The 18,821-nt window shown below is 55.5% G+C and overlaps 7 protein-coding genes across 7 annotated transcripts; 4 read left to right on the top strand and 3 right to left on the bottom strand.

The window, feature by feature from the left end:
- Positions 1 to 698: 698 nt before the first annotated feature.
- CHGG_06763 (uncharacterized protein) lies at positions 699 to 2,200 on the top strand (the record flags this gene model as incomplete). The annotated part of the gene is made up of 3 exons (XM_001222857.1): positions 699 to 1,017; positions 1,261 to 1,489; positions 1,564 to 2,200. 3 exons carry the CDS (start codon positions 699 to 701, stop codon positions 2,198 to 2,200), a joined length of 1,185 nt encoding a protein of 394 aa, XP_001222858.1.
- A 1,096-nt stretch (positions 2,201 to 3,296) lies between these two features.
- On the top strand, positions 3,297 to 4,159 carry CHGG_06762 (uncharacterized protein; the record flags this gene model as incomplete). Its single annotated transcript, XM_001222856.1, has 4 exons — positions 3,297 to 3,645; positions 3,711 to 3,754; positions 3,813 to 3,902; positions 4,079 to 4,159. 4 exons carry the CDS (start codon positions 3,297 to 3,299, stop codon positions 4,157 to 4,159), a joined length of 564 nt encoding a protein of 187 aa, XP_001222857.1.
- Positions 4,160 to 5,556: 1,397 nt separating this feature from the next.
- Positions 5,557 to 6,462, bottom strand: CHGG_06761 (uncharacterized protein; the record flags this gene model as incomplete). The annotated part of the gene is made up of 1 exon (XM_001222855.1): positions 5,557 to 6,462. One exon carries the CDS (start codon positions 6,460 to 6,462, stop codon positions 5,557 to 5,559), a length of 906 nt encoding a protein of 301 aa, XP_001222856.1.
- A 758-nt stretch (positions 6,463 to 7,220) lies between these two features.
- On the top strand, positions 7,221 to 8,486 carry CHGG_06760 (uncharacterized protein; the record flags this gene model as incomplete). Its single annotated transcript, XM_001222854.1, has 1 exon — positions 7,221 to 8,486. One exon carries the CDS (start codon positions 7,221 to 7,223, stop codon positions 8,484 to 8,486), a length of 1,266 nt encoding a protein of 421 aa, XP_001222855.1.
- Positions 8,487 to 8,759: 273 nt separating this feature from the next.
- On the bottom strand, positions 8,760 to 10,991 carry CHGG_06759 (uncharacterized protein; the record flags this gene model as incomplete). The annotated part of the gene is made up of 5 exons (XM_001222853.1): positions 8,760 to 9,383; positions 9,671 to 9,825; positions 9,897 to 10,361; positions 10,525 to 10,540; positions 10,689 to 10,991. 5 exons carry the CDS (start codon positions 10,989 to 10,991, stop codon positions 8,760 to 8,762), a joined length of 1,563 nt encoding a protein of 520 aa, XP_001222854.1.
- A 1,445-nt stretch (positions 10,992 to 12,436) lies between these two features.
- Positions 12,437 to 14,296, bottom strand: CHGG_06758 (uncharacterized protein; the record flags this gene model as incomplete). The annotated part of the gene is made up of 5 exons (XM_001222852.1): positions 12,437 to 12,481; positions 12,550 to 13,205; positions 13,270 to 13,651; positions 13,730 to 14,083; positions 14,156 to 14,296. 5 exons carry the CDS (start codon positions 14,294 to 14,296, stop codon positions 12,437 to 12,439), a joined length of 1,578 nt encoding a protein of 525 aa, XP_001222853.1.
- A 3,192-nt stretch (positions 14,297 to 17,488) lies between these two features.
- On the top strand, positions 17,489 to 18,506 carry CHGG_06757 (uncharacterized protein; the record flags this gene model as incomplete). The annotated part of the gene is made up of 2 exons (XM_001222851.1): positions 17,489 to 17,739; positions 17,795 to 18,506. The coding sequence occupies 2 exons, from the start codon at positions 17,489 to 17,491 to the stop codon at positions 18,504 to 18,506; spliced, it is 963 nt and encodes a 320-aa protein (XP_001222852.1).
- Positions 18,507 to 18,821: the final 315 nt, after the last annotated feature.

Here is an 18,821-nt window from a genome sequence, read left to right as displayed (position 1 = left end):
TTAAGTTCTTTCCCGACATATCAGGGCAGCGTTGCTTGGGCTCAGTTACACTGCGTTTCTAATTCGGCCTATCATTCTCAAGAAGCTCTCCTAGGAACATATGAAGCCGTTCAAAGGTGAAAGCAGGCTAAACTAGATATGCTTAGCTTAACACCGCGCCTCGAAGGGTCTGATGCTTTTAAATGTGCCAGGGTTAGAAAGAACCCTACAAGAGCTTACTAGACCTAAACAACGCAGCGTGGTTTGCATAGGTATGGTCATTGATATTGTACTCATGAATGTAGATTAGGTACCTATTATGGAAATGTTCCCTGCTTGGGCTTTCTTTTTGTCTGGTCCAGTAATTGCTGGGGGATCTGCGCTGGCAAGATCCGACTGGTAATCCTATCCAGTGTCCCCCCCAATCCTCCAGGATGTGATATCATATTTGTATGACGGGTTCAGGCTACGATCCTGCAAAGTTGAGGATCATGATTTTACCATGTAATTCGGAGTGAGGCGGAAGACAAGAGCGCAAGGAGCCAGCGAAGTGGTTAGCTCCACTTGGTTGGTTGGGTTGCTTGGGTGCCTCTCACCGGTGACTCAGTCAAGCCCGGTTTAACCTTCAATGGCGGCCCCGCGCAGTCCCTTGTTTCTCCATTGAATATCTACGTACACATTGTGTATCTTACTTCTCAACCCCCCGTCACAGAGCGAGAATGGCTGTGAACCACCAGATATGGCCAATGGACGACCTGCTAGCCCCTTACATCCGGCTAACAGAAGCCGATCGATTGCCGCACACACCCCGCGTCCGTCTCTGCATGGAAGCGCCACCACGCCTGTCGACCACACTCCCCTATGACATTTCATTTTACCTCCAGCGGGAAGACGACGACCCCAGGCACTGCATGATCATCTGGAACGCCGCCCTTGATATCCTGATCCCCTCCAACCTCATCCTGCTCCACCACATCACCAACGCCGACGGTGGCCTGGAACTGGAACGGGTGGATGTCGAGCCCGACCCGACGGCTGGTAAGTACGTTTCGGACAGGGACGGCCGCGGATGGCTTTGGGGCTCGGAATCGGGATGGGTGGAGCTCCCGCCAAACGGCAGGACGCCGCCAATGGCGAGTTACAAGTTGCCAGAGCGGTATCACAAGCTTGTTGTGACTGGTGAGAGATACGAACTGCTCTATCCGGGGGGTGAAGGCCGTGTGTGGGTTTGGGACTCAAAAAGAGACCATTGGGAAAAGAAGCTGAGCCTTCCCATCGTAGAGTTTCGGACACCAGGTGCTAACGTGAAGGAGAAGTTGCCGAAGTTGGTCATGCCGGGTGGGAGTCGGTTGGGGTTTGCAGCGGGAACGGAAGCGGTTCCTTGGCCTGGGCGGGAGGAACACGAGGCCAGGCTGGGGTTTGCGAGCGCAAATGATGCTGAGCTGGTGTGGCGATGGGGAGAAGCGAAAAAGAGGCGTGCACCGGATTTTGTGAAGGCTTCCGAGAGAGTGTACGTGGTTTCTTTTTCCGTCTTACACCATGTTATTACCCGCAGCGATTCTGACGAGACACGTTATATGACAGACCGGGGGCGCCTATTCTCGTCGTCACATTGGACTGTCCTCGGGAATTAACCTTGCACAAGTCTCGCCCGGGTAGTTCGACGTTTGAGGTGCGAGCCAAGGTGACTTACGACGCGCCAGCATCAGAGAAGCCCATCACTTTTCGAGCGTGTGATTTATGGCAGTCAGGGTCCATTGGTCTGCGAAGTCGGCGCGAAGGCTATGAATTCTACAGATATCATAAATTGGATGAAGGTAGCGATGAGCAGGCATGGCAGGTTTGCGAGATTGACGATGAGGAGGAAGGATGTGGAATATTCGATTTCGATGGGCCAGATATCAAGGTCCACATCCAGGAGGAGAGTGATTTTATCAGCTTGCGCCCGGGTGAGTTCTGGACGACGGCATATCAAATCCAAACGCCCACGGACACAAGGCTCCCCAAGGATACTAAAGTCGGAGATCGATTTCGGTACCGGTTCCTGGGCGCAACTGGTGTTGATTGGTGGGACTGGGGCCATGTCGAAGACGAGCATGCCGAGACGGTCGTGAGCTTGCCGTCCTGGAGGGGCCGAGTAGTTCAGCCCGCGGACAATGGAGGGCGGCCGAAGCTGGTGGTGCCTGCCTCAGACCACGTCGAATTTCGAGTTGTCGGCTGACAACGTGGGGCTTGGGAGTGCCGTGGAAAATCAATGAGTACCATCTTACCGTTGCCTTGGATCATGACGTTCCGTGGTTCTGTATCCATGTGTGTGACCTCAGCGTCCCACCAAAGCGAGATCTCGGCTTCAAACGTTTGTTTCAGAACAGCGAGTCGAAAGTTCTCATCAGGTAAGAGATTGTATCGGACGGGGCCATCCGTACTAGCTCTGAGAATCTTGTCGAATATGGTCTCGCCCGGCACGAGCTGGAGGAGGATCATGCGCACCCAGCGCTGGTGGCCGGGTTGATTGGTAGCGACCGAAAAGGTCCAAGCACCATGGTAGTTGGACACCTTGGATGCAGCAGTGGGGACGGACTGTATGGTTTTATAGGCCCAACCCTCCACTGCGTAGTCGTGATCGGCGAGCGTCATGAAGTCCCAGTTGATATCCGGATTCTCGAATGGGTAAGAAAGGCCATCATAGATTTTAGCCACATATGATATGGCTTTATTCTGATCCAAGTATCCGGTCACCACATGGGCACCGCCTTGTCCGCCTCCGTCAACCCCGATACGCCGTAGGGTTTTCGTACCCGTGATGGTAAACACGTGCTCAGTTGCATGTACGGATGGCGGCGGGGCGGTTTCCATGGGCGGGTATTGAAGGGCGAATGCAAGGCGTTCCTCAGGCACATCATTTGGCCAAACTGATATTTTAGGTCGCGTATTCGGTCTGTAGGTGCCGCCAAATGGTTCTGGTGGGACGTGAGGCCGAATGCGGAACCGGTCACCCTTCTGGTAGAGTGTGGAGGAGTCGGCCATTGGAACCCTTCTGGTGTGGACCGACCAAAAAGAGTAGTTGTAGTTGTAGCTGTGGAGGGAAGGGTTCAGAGATGCAGGTAAATGACGGTGGTTTGACTTTGAACCAGAAAGCAAAACGGAGCGATAGAGAGGGAGAGGAGAGGAAATACGACGAGAGATGGAGAGATATGGCGGTCACCTTCAGCTTGTCGGCGCCGGTTTCCAGCCTTTTCCTTGAGGTTTTCGTTCACGTTTATAATTAAGGTACATACCTAGGCACCAGGTAGTGCCAGATCTGCCCGCCCTCCTCCATGTACCATTTCACGTTACCCAGATCGAGACTGTGCCCCCAACAATCAGGCAGCAAGGGCCATGCAGAGATGCCTGAGATGATATTCTCAGACTCAGCCTCGTTGATAGTTCTCCGGGATGCAACCTCTTACCGTTCCGTCGCCTCGGATGCGCTCTCCAAGCTGTCATGGGTTTTTGGATTCGACAAACAATTGCGCGGCTCGACCGTCTATGGCCGCGCCTGGCGCAACAACCTAAAGAAGTCCCGGGAATGTGAAGAGGCTTCGAGGCTGATTGTACCTCCACCCGAGGAACAGCAGCAGACAGGCGAGAGTCTCCGAGGCCGTGAATTCAATATTATCCTGCTAGGTGAGTTTACAACGTTAGTCCCGCCTTCTTGTAAAATCGGGCTAACAAGTTTGATCAAACTCTAGGGATATCAGGATGTTCGAAAACGACGCTGTTGAAGCAGATGCTAGTATTATGGGGCCAAAATACAGAATATCCCAAGGAAAGAAAGAACTAGTTACTTCAAGCAAATAATATTCAGCAATATGTGCGAACTTGCTGGGGCTCTTGGAGACGAACTCGACTCCGAAGACGGCACGTTCTCGCCGCAGGTCCAGGTATGGCCTAAGCCGATCCCCCTTGATCCTGAGAGTTCCGAACTTTATTGCCTGCCACAATCTCTTTGGGTACATGTTTCTAACGTGCCTTAGGCGTATATCCAGGATATTAACGCAGCGTTTGGGAACTTAGTGGCCTTCGTGCCAGTGACGGCCTGCTACGAAGCGCCCTGTAGCCTTGCTCCGAGTTATGGTCCGACGCAGAATGGCGCGAATGGCTGTCGAGATCTCCAGACAGAAATATCCAGCTTTCCTAGTAAGTTCCACTTCTGTTCATCACTCACTCCAGCCAATTCGAGCCGCCTTGAGGCAAAAGCATAGCTGAATCATGAGTGGCTATCAGCTTCATGGAAAACATTGATCGAATCTTCTCTCCGAGCTACATACCTAGCCACCAAGACATAATAAACGCAAGAGTGTGAACAACGGGAATCTCTGAGGAGGTTTACCACGTCGACGGGCACGTATACCACGTCTTCGATGTAGGCGGCGAACGTTCCGAACGCAAAAAATGGATCCATGTGTTTGAGAATGACGATATTGTTCTCTTTCAAGTTACCTTGGGGACATACGACCGTAGGCTCAGCGAAGATCATCGTGCGGTAGGTTTCCGATACCCCTGATAATTAACCCCCCCCCGTCATCCCCGAGCTGACAACTTTCGTCTTCCAAGAACCACCTTGCCGAATCATTGAAGGTATTCGAGACCTTCATCAACAGCCACTGGTTCACCGAATCGACAGTGCTTCTCGATTTCACCAAAGCAGACATCTTTGAGCAGAAGATAAAGTTGGGACTGACGATGCCGCCGGAGCATGATTTCTCCTATGAGGGCGATCCTACAGACGTCCTCGCTGTGCGGGACATGATAACCAAGAAGTTCACAGACGTTAACCGGAACTGTAAGAAGCTCACTGTTAGTTACATCGACGCAATGGACACGGACCAGGCACGGAAGCTTCTGGAAGGGGTTCACGAATGTGCACGGGATCGGCTTCGATCTACTGATGTTTTAGGTCGGCCGAGCGCGGAGGGCTTGTAACACACTTTCGTTATGGTCTGGCCAAAAGCTCCATCTCTTCAACACCCAGGAAACAAATATCCAAAGCGTGGTTCTTTATTACATGTCCTAGTAACGTTCCCGATTAATATCATTACTGACAATGGCCCATGAGCCCCTTACCTCGCGCATGATATGGTAATCGTCAACACGGCCTTCAAATTCCGATGCTATCATTATCGTTAACGGCGCGATATCTGGTTGTGACCCTGGAGTTCAGAGCCATATTTAACTTTGAGATGAGCGGAATGAGGGCGATGGTAAGGGGAGGTGGAGAGGACATAGCTGGAACCGGTCACGGGGAGGCGGTTAAAACAGGACATAGCTGGAACCGGTCACGGGGAGGCGGTTTAGACGCTGAGACCGGACGGTGCCATAACGGACCCACTGGAAACTCGCAAGAATGTGTGCTCAGTGGAGTGTATGCATTGCACAGTAGGCAGATGAGTTCGATTGTAATGACTTAGGGATACCCGAGATATATATTCGCCGCTTGCTCCCACGCAACAAAGTACCTATACCCCCGACTCCTTACTCCATGCCCTTAAAGGTTCACGCTACTCGCACAAGACCGCTCGGCAGTCGGCCAGATCGCTACTTCGTCTTGGCTCCCTCGATCGTGCCCCCGGGCTTCCTCCCCATGACAACCACATAACGCCAATGCTCCTGGTGCAGATAGCCCTGAGCGCCAGCCACCGTGTTGATAAACCAACGCTCCAGCCTGAACAGCTTGATGAAGAAGTACGGCACCGCCGCCAGCTGATAAAACAACCTCAACATGGGCCGGATATTCGCCGAGTAATCCACCACCTCGACATCCACAAACCCAGCATCCTCCAGCATCTGCTTAAACACTCCGTCATGCGAGCGCGCATTGGTGGGCATGGCGGCGTACTTGTTGACCAAGTCTATCTCGTCGGCCACCTTCTGCGGGATATGCTCCTCCACGCCGACGGTGTGGTCGTACTCAAACAGGGCTATCCTACCACCCCGCCGCAGGATGCGGTGGAACCCGGCCAGGGCCTTCTCCGGGTCGGTGGCGTGCACGAAGGTCTCCATGGTGTAGAGCCCGTCATGGGAGGCATCGGGGATGGCGTCCAGGTGGTGGTAGTCCATCTTTTGGACCGTGACCTGCCCCGGGGGTAGGCGGGCGCGGGCGACGTTGCGCTGGGCTTTGGCGATGTGGTGGTCGATCAGGTCGATGGCGGTGACGCGTAGCCCGCGCCGTGCCATGTACAGCGCTACGTGGCCCACGCCGCAGCCGGCGTCGACGACTTGCGAGCCCTGGGGGAGGCCGAGCGCGAGGAATAGTTTCTCCTCCATGGCGCGCAGTGCTTTCCCTACTGGGAAGGCCCATGATGAAGGGCTGTCATAGTAGCCGAAGTGACGGGTCCCTCCGAGAACAAGGCGGTATCCGATGCGGGATTCTAGGGATTCGTAGTAAGATTTGAGTAGAGGGTTTGCCTCGGGCTTGGCTGGCTTTTTATTGGGCGTAGCCATGATGTTTGTGTGGTCGAGAGGGACGATGGAGTGAAGGACGCTGGGTGATGGGTGCGAATTGATATGTTTCGGGTCCCCTTTTTCGGAAGATTCGGGCTTGGCTGCTCGGCAGTTTCAAGGCTTCCGGGTTGTTTTATGTCTCGGTTAGAATGAATGGATTGGTTGTGTATTAGGAGATGGCTCACTTGTCGAGTTGGGGGTTATGATGAGAAATTCCAACAGAAAATATCTCGTCCCCGGAAACGGCAAGTGTGGGCTTTATCAGTGCGATGTAACTAGTGTAAGACGGATGATGATCCAACAAACGCCCATGTGCCGCCCGCCCCCTGGTTGATGTGACATCAAAGCCGGTGCAGTCCTGGTGATGAGCCCAGGATCACCACAGCCGTGCCGCCCTCTCGCATCAGCCCTTCTCGATGACGACGGAGGAGATCACACTGCGGCGCTTACACAGTCCTGTGCACGGGGCGTTGCGCCCTTCTAACTCTTTGTGAGTCGCGTAGCCGTGGTCTGCAAAGCAGCATTGGGTGCGGTTTGATTGGGGGGAATCAATTTGTTTTATCATTAACTATCTATTCTATCAATCCCTGTTTCTTTTTTGCATTTCTTTTTCTTTTTTTTCTTTTTTTTCTTTTTCTCCGCCTTCTGTTTCCATGTCTTGGCAAAATTCACGTGCCAAGGCGTCGACCCCACACAAAGTTGCAATCACACCGCTAATAAGCGCGACTCAAGCGCCATCGAGCGCGTTCAATGCTACCATGGCAAGCGTGGACCTTCCAGGTTCTTTGCAAACACGCACCATCTCCGGCACTATGGAAGACCCCACCGCGGCCAGCAAATTCCGGCTTCGGCCACCTCTGCCACCACCAATTCCACCCTCGGACTCCACAATCGCGACGCAACCACGCACCATCGCCTTTCGGCACCCCGGGTACCCAGACTTTGGGCCGAACCTCCTCTCTTTAATCGCCGTCGATGGCGGACAAGGAATAGAAGCTGGCATCGACTACGATACAGCCCTGGTCGCGTGTGGCATTGTCGCTTGCAACAATTGGTCCCAGAGCTGGTTTGGCATCAAGGACCGTTCGGGTGGTGACACTGTCTTTCGTGCCGTTCCACGACCCGAGGATGGCATCCTGAGGGAGTCCACCTACTACTTCTTCGTCAACCAAAACCAGGACGAACAATATCCTGTATTCCCCAGCTTCGACCACTGGCGCTTCCCCCACCGAAACCTCCCCGAGTTATGGCAGGCCTTGGACATCCCTCCTTTTGTGCCGTCGTCCCAAAGCCCCAACCGTGACGGCAAGTTGGCCGTCGCCGTCCGCGACCAGTCATGTTGCCTCACAGCCTGGACCAACGCCACTGAAGCCTCTCACCTCATTCCCTTTGCCAGTTCCACCTGGTTTCTTGTCAACAACATGTCCCAGTACTGCCGCTTGCCCATGCGAAGGGACCCCGTCGACGATGACCGTAATCTCATCCTGCTACGTCGAGACCTGCACTTGCTTTTCGACCAGCGCCATTTCACCATCCTGCCCAAGAGGAACCCGGGTGATCCCCTCGGTACACCCTCCCTGGTCTTTCACACATGGCAACCCCGTGGCGATCGTGAGCTCCACCACCTGTTCCACAACCGGACTCTTCAGCAGCCCACCACCGGCCTCTCGGTCGAGTTCCTCCTGGCCCGCTTTGCATGGTCCATCTTTCGCGAGCAGACATACCCCTTCCTCACCGGCATCTTTGAGTACACCGTGCAACTGTTCAACCCGGCCACGAGGAGAGTCAGGATAGAAATACGTAACAGCCTCGGTCTGTTTTCCCTCCTTCGAATCTTGCCGTCGCGCACCTTCAACCGCCCCGTCAGCCCCGCCGAACAGAAAGTAGCTCCTGTCGATGCTGACAGCGATGCGGGGGAGGAGGATGACTTTGAGAGCGACGAGGAGGAGGACGACCCACCACGCGGCCGTTCGAGGGAGCGAAAGCCCATGTGTATGGCCCGTCCCAACATCATAGGTTTCTGAACATTTTGTAATTATCCGTAATCCTTATGTTGTCCTTCCATTCTCATCACCCTCTTCGCCCTCCCCCAAGTCACACTTTTCCGCGTTGGTATTCAAAGTTGGAACAGAATACCCGCGAGGTTGGGCTCCTTTACCGTGTGGCCTGAACCTCGTGCGGTTTTTTAGGTTGGCTTCATAGTTAGCATCATATTTAATTACTTTTCAGTCGGTCGTCACGACCCGTCCTCCAGTACAGAACTTGGGGTTTGACCCGTTTGCGCGTGCTGTTGTACATTAGTGGTGAGACGCCTGGCCCAACTCGGTCTGGATACTCACCGCTCGCCTCCCTTCCGTTGCCGCCGCCCGCTCTAGCCCGTCCCGCCAGTTCCTCTTGCTACCTCTCCCGGTTTCCGCCCCTTCCCGGAACGCGAAGCTCTCATATCTAGGCACACCTCCTTGTCCACTACCCGCGGACGAAACAGCTACCACCCGTATCCTCCTCCTCCTCAGCTCCCTCGCCACGCCAAACGAAGACGACACGGCCGTTCTCCGCCCCCTAGCCCTACCCAGCTCCCGCATCACCCTCAACCCGTCTCCACCTCCCTCTCCCACCCTCTCCCTATCTCCTCCACCCACACACCCCTCAACCCCAAACCTCGCCGCCACATCCACCTCCACCAACCCACTCGAACCCGGCACCCCCTCCCTCCTGGCCACCATCCCCACAATCACCGCCCCCACCCCCACCACCACCACCCCCACCGACGCAAAATACACCCACACCACCCACCTCAACGCCAACAACCTCGTCGTCGACCTCCCCCGCACCGCCGTGGTACTCATATCCCCCGGCAGCGCGAACCGCCCCTCCCACCCCGTCAACACCACCTCCCCCACCCCCTCGATAAGGCCGGCACGCTATAATTAGTGTACTGCAGACAGGTAACCACAAACTGTTGCTGGGATGGCCGAGGAAATTGCGCAGGTGGGCGAGCGGCGTGTGCGTGTCGTCGGGGAACATGTCGTGGTACAGGCGGAGGAGCCAGGTCGTGGCGTAGGTGAGTGCGTCGGTGAGGGCGCGGTCGGTGCTGGGTTGCGGGGTGTGGGGGTTTGGGGGAGGGGGGGGTTGGAAGATCTTGGACCAGATGGCGAGGTAGGTTGAGGCGTTGGAGCGTTTCGGGGTGGGGGGGCGAGGTGGGCGTGACGTGCAGGATGGAGAAGTCGAGCCCGTTGTAGGCGGTGGTGGCGTACTGTTTGTAGCGGGTCATGAGGAGCTTTTTGGGGAGGGCGTTGGTGTGCCAGGTCGTGTTGGTGCCGCAGGAGTTGGTTTGGTAGAGCGGTGTTGGGCACGCTGCCCAGCCTGGAGAAGGGGTTGTGATTAGCATCACTGAAATAATAGGCTTGGAGTTCTGGGAGAGGCAATCAACCCACCGACTGCCAGCGAGCCGTTGACCGGCCGGATGCAGACCTGTAGTGTGTCGTTGAGGTGCTGTCCGTACAGACGGCACTCGTCTTCCCGGTCGAAGTCGAAGCTGGCCGGAAGGGCATCGTAACGCAAGAGTATGCCGGGTGCGTTGTGGATTTGGATCGTGTCAGACCCCCGGAACGCCCCCCCTTCCAAGAGTGTCATGTTCAGATACGGGCCCAGTTTGCGAGCAGTCTCGATCCCGCCGGGAAGGAAGACCGAAGTGCAATTCTCGCCGCATCCGTCTATCGGCATGGAGACGGCATACTTTGGGACGTCTAATAGAGTCGGTATCCAAGAAACGAAGAAGACACCGATGTAGGACGCCGGAACTAGCGCGAGTAGTGTCTCGTCAAGGGGCACCCCTGACCCTGCGAATACGGGTATCTTTTCGGCTGTCTCTTGGAAGTAGTACACAAACTCGGCCTTGTCTACGATGTGGTCAGGGGAGATGCAGATAGTAAGCTAAGTCAGGCAGATAAGGGCACACACATTTCAGAACAGACCCAAAGTAGAGCCCAAACAGGGGTAGTAGTAGTCTTGAGGTTCAGAGTTAGTTGACGGCAAGCGAAGTTGCCAATATTCGGAACTGACCTGACCAGTCCAATACCTACACCCGACAGTTTGGTAATAGTCAGGAAAAAGACAGCAATCCATTGGGTAGAACTACCCAGTTGGAAAAAGGTGGTGGCCGAGACGCCGGCAAATCTCGCTGCCAGTTGCCAGCGCAGGACGTCAAAAACTCCGAGGATCAATACATCGACCAGATTTGCGAGCACCTGAGAGAGAATGGAGACGACCAGATTGGTGTCCGACGCGGACGGTAGAAGGCTGCCAATGCGTGGATTGCTGCTGAGCAGCGTCTTGTAGATGTAGACGGCGTACAGGATGGCGAATATGGCCATGAAGGTCCACAAGAGCACCAACGGCCAAATCTCCTTTATCCTGGCCTTTTTCTTGGGGCTGTCATCTCCCTGCCGTGTTTCCTCCGGCGTTTGGACGGGCGGCGATACACAAGTGACGACTGGTTCAGCTAGCTGATAATCGCGGGCGGACTTCATCTTTGCTCCCCGCTCCGGAACTTCTGTCTCAGGGTCTTTAACATGAGGTACTTATCCTCTCGTGGGAGATTAAATTCAAAGGCAGTAGTTGGGTGGCGGAATCACGGTGGCTGTCTGGGACTAGATCCAAAAGCTGGGCAGTGTCGCGTGAGGGTTCCAGTGTCAACTCGTTACTTTGTATGCTCTAGGGATGCCGCGGGGTCGAGGTGACATCGAACGAGGAACTCCGTCTTGGTACCTGGCCTCTTATCTCGTAATAATTTAGACGGTACCGCGTTGAGCCAGGCAATTAATCAACCATGCAGCCTATCGGGTAGCACAAGATACTACAGAGTGCCCGCCAGCCGCCTCAACTTCATTTCATTGCCATACGAGCCGCAGGCCTGGAAATATCAAGGTGGGAGTGCCGATTGTTTTGGCAGTCAGGAATTCCGTGAATAGAGAATTGTGCTAACGGTACCTGGTAGAAAGCGCGAAACCCAGTCGAAGACAACGAACTGCGGTTCACGCCTGGTGAGGCATGTAGAAGCCAGGGCACACATCAGATACATGTAGTAGTAACATCTGTGAATAAAATCACCTAAGTATTATCAAGGGCGTCGCTACCATCGTCCATCGTATCAGCAACAGCATCATACTCGTCTTCTATATCTGACGTATCAAAACCTTGGGCTATAGAGTCCTATTAGGAAGGAAAGGGAGGGGACAAGTGAACGAGCCAACTTGCGGAGCCACTCAGTATGGTTTTGGAATGAAGGCGTTGAGCAGAACGGAGCCGAGGTCCCGGAGACACCCCGTACGTGATTAGTCCCTGGCGGGAGACTGGGAATCTACACTCGTCGAGGCCCTGGTAAGCTATTCGGAGGTGCTAAGTGAGGTGGTTGCTTCTTTCATCCCGGCCGACCCACCGCGAGCAGCCGCACATGTTGGCCGTCTCGGCGAGTAGCTAAATAGGTGCTTCTAGGGCCCCCACTCCTCGCCTGGAGAGTTGGTGGCGGCGATGGGGATCTGCTCGCCCACTATGAGGAAGTGGTTGTCGAAAAAAGGCGAGGAAAGAGAAGAGGGGGAATGGGAGCAGAAAAGAAGAGGGAAAAGGCGAGAGGAGAGTGGACATTGGGAAACTTTCAAAAGTCCCTGGCAGGCATCATCACATGTGGCGTGGTGATAGATCACAGAATGATAGCATTACCCCCGTTGAGCTGGCACACAGACAACAATCATGGGGCTCTTGTTCCGATGCTTCAAAGGCTGACGAGATGGATTTCTATTGCTGGTCCGTTGTAGGCAGCAGCATGTCCTGTTCTCTATAACCACCATGATAGGACTAGTTATTTGCAGCTGCCATCAGTATCAAACAATCCAATTTCCTCCCGTTAATATCACCAAAACCATTTCTGCCAATACCAAACGCCAGACTGTCGGGGTCCCCCCTCCAGACGGGCACATCAAGCCTTCTCCTCGGCATGTTCAACCTTGATATCACTCATCGCCTGCAGAACGCGTCAACCGTTAGCGCGATCCCCCAACAGCCATCCCCCACAGCAGTTCAAGTACATACCTTCTCATTCTCGGACGAAGCCGGCCTCTCCCCATCCTTCGCCTGCGTAGCCGCAGCAGCAGTATGCCCCACACAAACATGCTTCCTAAACTTGCGGGCGGGCAACCTCGCCTCAAACATCTCGTCAATCTCCTCGAGCGTGCGCCCCTTGGTCTCGGGCAAGAACAGCCAGACCCAGGCGGCGGCAATGACGCACGACGGGAACCAGATGAAGCCGTACTGCGGGCCCCAGTTGAGCGACTCCGGATTGATGAAGTAGGGCGCCGTGAAGGTGGTCAACCACGCAAAGAAGAAGCCGACGGCCGCGGCCAGGCCGAAGGTGTAGCTGCGCAGGCGCTGGGAGGGGATCTCGCCGCCGACGAGCCAGGCGTAGGTGGCGATCATGCCGTTGTAGCTCATCATGTAGATGCAGGTGAAGCCGACGAGGACCTGGCCCGTCGAGGTGGTGCCCGGGTGGGTCTTGTAGACGACGGCGATAATTAGCTGGAAGAGGCCGCAGAGGGCGAGGCCCGTCATGATGATGACGCGGCGGCGGCCGTAGCGGACCACGATGAGCGAGTTGAACAGGATGGCCAGGATGCCCATCGCGCTGAGGATGTTGCTCATGCCGAAGGGGTTGGCCACCTTGGACATGCCGAGGAAGTAGGCCTTGTAAGCTGTTTGGGGGGATGGGAGTCAGCTCGGGGTGGGCGTGGCAAGGTGATAGCGGAAAAGACATACCAATGATAAACATGGACCCGGACGCAGCTTGTAGGGTGACGGCGCACACGGCGAGGGCAGTCCGCCGCCTGTCGATGGGGTTGGTGAACATGTCCATGACGGAAACACTGCCGGCAAGCTCCATCTCCCTGTCGATGGCCGCCTTGATCTCGGTGGCCTCGGCGTCGGGGTCGGCGTCCACGGGGCGCAGCCAGCGCAGCGACTTGACGCCCTCCTCATATCGGCCCGTAAGGATCAGCCAGCGGGGCGATTCGGGGATGAAGAAGAGGGCGACGGCCATGATGGCGGGGACGATGTAGATCATGCCGAGCGGGATAAGGTAGGCGGACTTGTCGGGCCGGCCAGCGGTGGCCCAGTCGATGATGGTACCAATGAGGGTGCCCTGGAGGGATTGGTGGGTTAGTTACCCCTGATTCTAGAATCCCTGACAACATAAGTCCCCAGCACAAAGACAACTCACAAAAGATGTGAAAAACTGGAAGGCGGTGAGAAACCATCCGCGATACCGTGCCGGGCTGCTCTCCTGGATGTACAGCTGCGAAAATGTCATGAAGTAGCCGTTCGCCAACCCGATGAGGAATCTTCCAGCGTAGAGCGCGCCAATGTGTTCGGTGGCCATCATCAGGATGTTTGCCACGCAGCAGCCAAGGCAGGCAATCCAGAGGCACTGTCGCCGGCTAACATATGTTGCCACGAGGCCAGCTGTCCCAGAGCTGATGAAGGCGCCGAGGGTCATGAGGGAGGAGATGAGCTGTTGTCGGACCGTGTCAAGGTTCCATCCGAGCGGTGTGCCAGGTGCTTCGTGGCCGTAGATCTGTAGGGAGAAGCAGTGTCAACATCCATGCGCCTTTCCACCTCTGGGAGAACGAGGAAGTCCGTCACGCACCTCCAGGAAACCACGCATGGCCTGCAAGCCGCCAATGAGGCCAAAGTCGACGCCATATTGGAACGGCGAAAGCACAATGATGCCACAGGCGAGGAAGCACTTCCAGTGGTCTTTCCACGTCTCGTCCCGCTTAGGCGCCATCCCGTAAAATTTGAGGGCGAGATGGTCTGATGGTGTTTGGGTTGCGATCCTCGGGGAATACAGGTCAGAGCCTCAGACAATGCAGGACGGCAAGGATTGAAAACAAAAAGAGGAAGGCCACTGGTTGATATACTACAACGTCGTTCATATATTCCCATCTGGCCTTTTTTCCTGGCAATTAATCTGGGCTAGACCCATCCCCATGCCTGCTCCCACGCCGAACTCCATTCTCCAATCTGGGGAAGCAAGCAAATGCCGACCAAGCTGGGGTGTCACGAGCTATTGGCGGATACCCTGCCCATGCGGAGAAGGGGGCAGGGAAACAAACACTATCGATGGAGAACAAGGATCACTTCGGACTCTGGGCTGTTGGAGAAGAGTGTGCCGGATTAATCGCCAAGAAGACAAGAAAGAAAGCGGGGAAGACCAAGGCTCCAATGCTAATGCTCCAACACTCCAACGGTCGAGCTGTCATCCCAGTTCGACCCCGGATTGTTGTGGAGAGGCACCGTCGTACTGGATCTATCGAGGGGCGAGTCCACCTGTCGGCAGTAAAGGCTGAAAAGAAAGATTAATACTGTCGACAGACGGAGGTAACTCATGCTGCACATTCCCCCCTGTTCTTGTCATCCGGTCTGCCGTCATTGGACAATCCAGGTTGCCGCGCATTGGAGGGTAACATCTCCCGCATCTTTCATCAGGGAAGCTAGTCTGATATGAGCAAGGAAGCCATCGAACCCCAAACGTCTCCACCTCGGCAGCTTGACCGACCACATGCGGCGATGCGGCGATGCGGATCTGCATCGTCTGCTTCTCGCCCGATCCCCCATGGACCACACTGCACGTGCAACACAAGTTACCCGGGTGCCTGGGACACATGGATCTCATGCCCACCAGTCCAGGACCAGGATGGTCTTCCGGCCGAGACAGAGGTAGAGGGGGGTTGTGCAAGCTAACCTACCCGACTACGAGGGTCTGGACCCTGCCATTGTTGTGCGACGGCGACTGGCGGGCAACAGTTCGGGGTGCAGATATCGGACCGAAATCTGGCTCCGAATCGTCAAGAACAGTTTAGCGCGAGGGCATGAAAGCGTGAAAGACGCGTTCGCATCCAGACAACCTCGGAACTTGCTCAGTTGCAGACTTTCTCTTGAACAACAATCATCGGATTCATACCTCCAGCTTGGAATTTGACCAAGAGACTTGTCGCCAAACATGGAATGTGCAACTGGTCGCCGAATCGTTGGCGGACTGGCATCGGTTCAATGCCAGTTGAGTTTGAGATGAGGTTCGCTTCCGACGTGCCACGCCCCGACGGCGTCACCGACCTGACGACCATGTGTCGAACCACCCTTGCATCAAGCCCTGACAAATTCTACGACCCTCCGCCGTTCCGATAGCCTCGAAGGATAGCCTGAAAGATAGCGGAGTGGAATCATCGATGCGGCCCTGCTTCCCCTCCCATGGAAGTGATGGAACACGGACTCACTACTACCTCTTGGGGCAACAGGCAAAACAATACAGAGTGTTGGGACATGCGTCTTGCCGACAATGGGAAAAGCAATGAGAGCACCGGGGAAATAACAGAGACCGGACTGCTCTTCAGTTGGGTCCCAGCCGTCCCTGGCCTCCATTCTCTTTCGTTTCGAGCTAGGTAGTACGGGATTTCGGGGCCCACACTCGTCTTGCCAACGGAGAATCCTCGCGGTCAGGGTTCTCTCGGAGTTTAGGGGGGTTAGATAATCGCCTATACCATGCAACTTGACGCATGGCTCTCACCGTCCCGGCCGTCTGCTGGCGTTTAGGAGCGGCAAACCGCTGCATCCAGCTCTCGGCCGAAGATGGCTGGCCGGCGGAAGAGGGCAACGGAGGAGCCGCCTGCCATGCTTCTGGGTTTAGAGTCACACAGTGACCCTGACATGGATCCGTTGTGGCTAGCGCACTTGAAGCTATTAAAGATGGAGCGCTGACACAACCCCGTCTGCCGGAAACTTTGCAGGCAATGAATGTTACACGGCATGTACATGAAACCTCAACCCGCTTTGGGCTTATTGCGTCGCCGAAAGCAAATTATGAGACCTAGTGGTTGAGCTTATCACATCCGACGGATGGGTTGGCCTCCAGGATTGTCTCTTGGCTGCTCCATCCATCCACAGCGCGACCTCTTCTCGAAAATGGCATGCATGGACAACCTTGGTTACCTACCTTACTTTTGTGCACTTGAACCTTGAAATGACGCATTGGCAGGGTAGTGGTGATACAGAGTGGGAAGAAGTAACTGTATAAACGATGGCGCCCTTTGTGATGGGCTTACATGAACCACACACCAAGCATCCGATGTGTCTGTCGCGCCGAGGTTGTACAAGATCAAGCTTCACTCTCGATTTGGCTCCAGAGGACATGGAATATCCTACCGAGGGTACTCCCAAGTCGAAATTCGAATGGTGATAGTGGCAAGGCGGACGTGTTTCAGACAAGACAGGGACACCACCGCAACAAACGCGTTCCGTGTTCACATGTCATTAGTGTAACCAACGTCCAAGTCGGCCGTTCCTTGCATGATGGAGCCGCCACACGTGAGTGACCGCCGCCGTGCAAGCCTACTTACTTGGGGGAACGGCTAGACGGAAACGAAGCTTCAGGGGAACCGCATACGCAGGTGGGTGGGCAGGCGTGTGCCATGTGGGTTTCCACATGGGTAACACGACCACGATGCAAGTTCAGTACCAAGCTACAACCAGGGGTCACAGGCTAAGTGATTGAAGGGGCAGACGTGGGCGAAGATCCTGTTCCTGAGGTTGAACGAGGACACAACCACCCAACACATGTCGGCCGAGGTTATACATTCTGGCGCCAGGGGCATCTTTCATCATGCCACTCGACCCTGTTCCCCCTGTACACCAGAGCGAGTACGCCTTCCATGAGTCTTCGATTCCCTTCTTTTCCCCGTCAGATCTGCGGCATATTTGGTTGGGCTTGGATCGCCATTATGTCACTTATGGCTAGACCTTTCATCTGCTCGGGGCTCTTAAAAAGCCGCCACACCTACTCTCCACTGTCATCACGCTGGCCCAAGCCTCGATACTAATTACGCTCTCATACTCCTGCATAAAACGCCGCACAGTATCTCCATTAGGCGCTCGCCACGAAGTTGTCCTCCAATCTGGGGTCCCCCCCACCCCCGGCTTCTCAATGTTCAACCACCTCGCCCGGTCACTGAGACCTCAGGTTTCAGGAATGACGGACCCATCACAATGTTACCCCGAGGGCTATCAAGACGCTGTTTCTGTTGTCGAACGCCTGCCAGAACGTCCAATCGTCCCAACAAGCGCGAGCGACTGGGAAGCCAAAAAGCAAATCATACGGGAGCTCTACATGGATCAGAATATGATTCTCAACGAAGTCATCGACATCATGATCCTCAAGTACAAGTTTAAAGCTACGTAAGTACCCCTGCTCGGTTCTAGGAGAACCGATGGCCCCTAACAGAACACCTAGGGCAAGGATGTACAAAGGCCAATTCGCAAAATGGAGGTGGACAAAATACAACAAATCGGGCAAGCCCGGGTCAATCAAACCGGCAAGGTCAAGAGCAGCCAAAAAGAAGGCTATAGCAGCTCCACAACCTTCATCCCAAGAGGACGGGATGTGGGAACTGACGCCAACACAACCCCAACACGCTCACCTCCAGTATTTGACTGACGAGGAGTGTCGGGTGGAAACAACTCTCAGCGCATATGCCCCCCCGATAGACCACTGGTCTGAACGGGAAACCCCTTGGAGGGCCGACTCGGACCAGCCACCAACCTTTTGCGAGCTCTTTCAACCCCGGGGCTACTCCATCCTCCAGCACGTCCGCGCAGCGTATGACTGTTTCCAAGCCGGTCAGCCCCAGCAGGGCGGCGACATGCTCCGGCGCGCATTCCTCGGGATCGAGTCCGCCATCGAGAACGGCATCGACATGGAAGCCCTCTGGGACTGCTGCCTCGCCGTGCCCCATCTGGTGCTCGCCACAGGCTGGACCGACCTGCTCGCCATCTTCGCCCGCCACCTGCACCAATACACTCTCATCAAACTCCAATCCCACCCACCCCCTCACGCACATCGACGCCTCCCTTCACCGGCTCTCCACCCCCGCTTCCCCCCCAACAACTCCCAACCTCCCATCCACTCAACACCCCATCCCTCACCACCCCCAACCCCACACTGAACCCCAACCACCACCACTCCTCCCCCCTCTCCCCCCTCTCCACCTTCCTCCACCGCGCCTGGCACCTCTGGCTCGCCACCACCACCACCACCACCCGCACCACCCGCACCCCCCACCACCACCTCACCATCCACCTCAAAAGCGGCTGCTATGTCACGCTCGTCAACGCGCGGCACGCCGCCGTGGCGGAGGACGTGCTGGCCGAGTTTGGGGGGGTGGTGCGGCGGGGGTTGGAGTGGGAGCGGGAGGGGGCGGGGGCGGGGGTGGGGGTGATGACGGGGAGGGCGGCGAAGGTTTGGAGTGAATCCCACCCAC

Source organism: Chaetomium globosum, genomic scaffold, assembly GCF_000143365.1.
Source record: "Chaetomium globosum CBS 148.51 scaffold_3 genomic scaffold, whole genome shotgun sequence".
NCBI lineage: Eukaryota > Fungi > Ascomycota > Sordariomycetes > Sordariales > Chaetomiaceae > Chaetomium > Chaetomium globosum.
The sequence above is the reverse complement of the archived record's forward strand: the minus strand, read 5'-3'. Positions and strand labels throughout refer to the sequence as shown.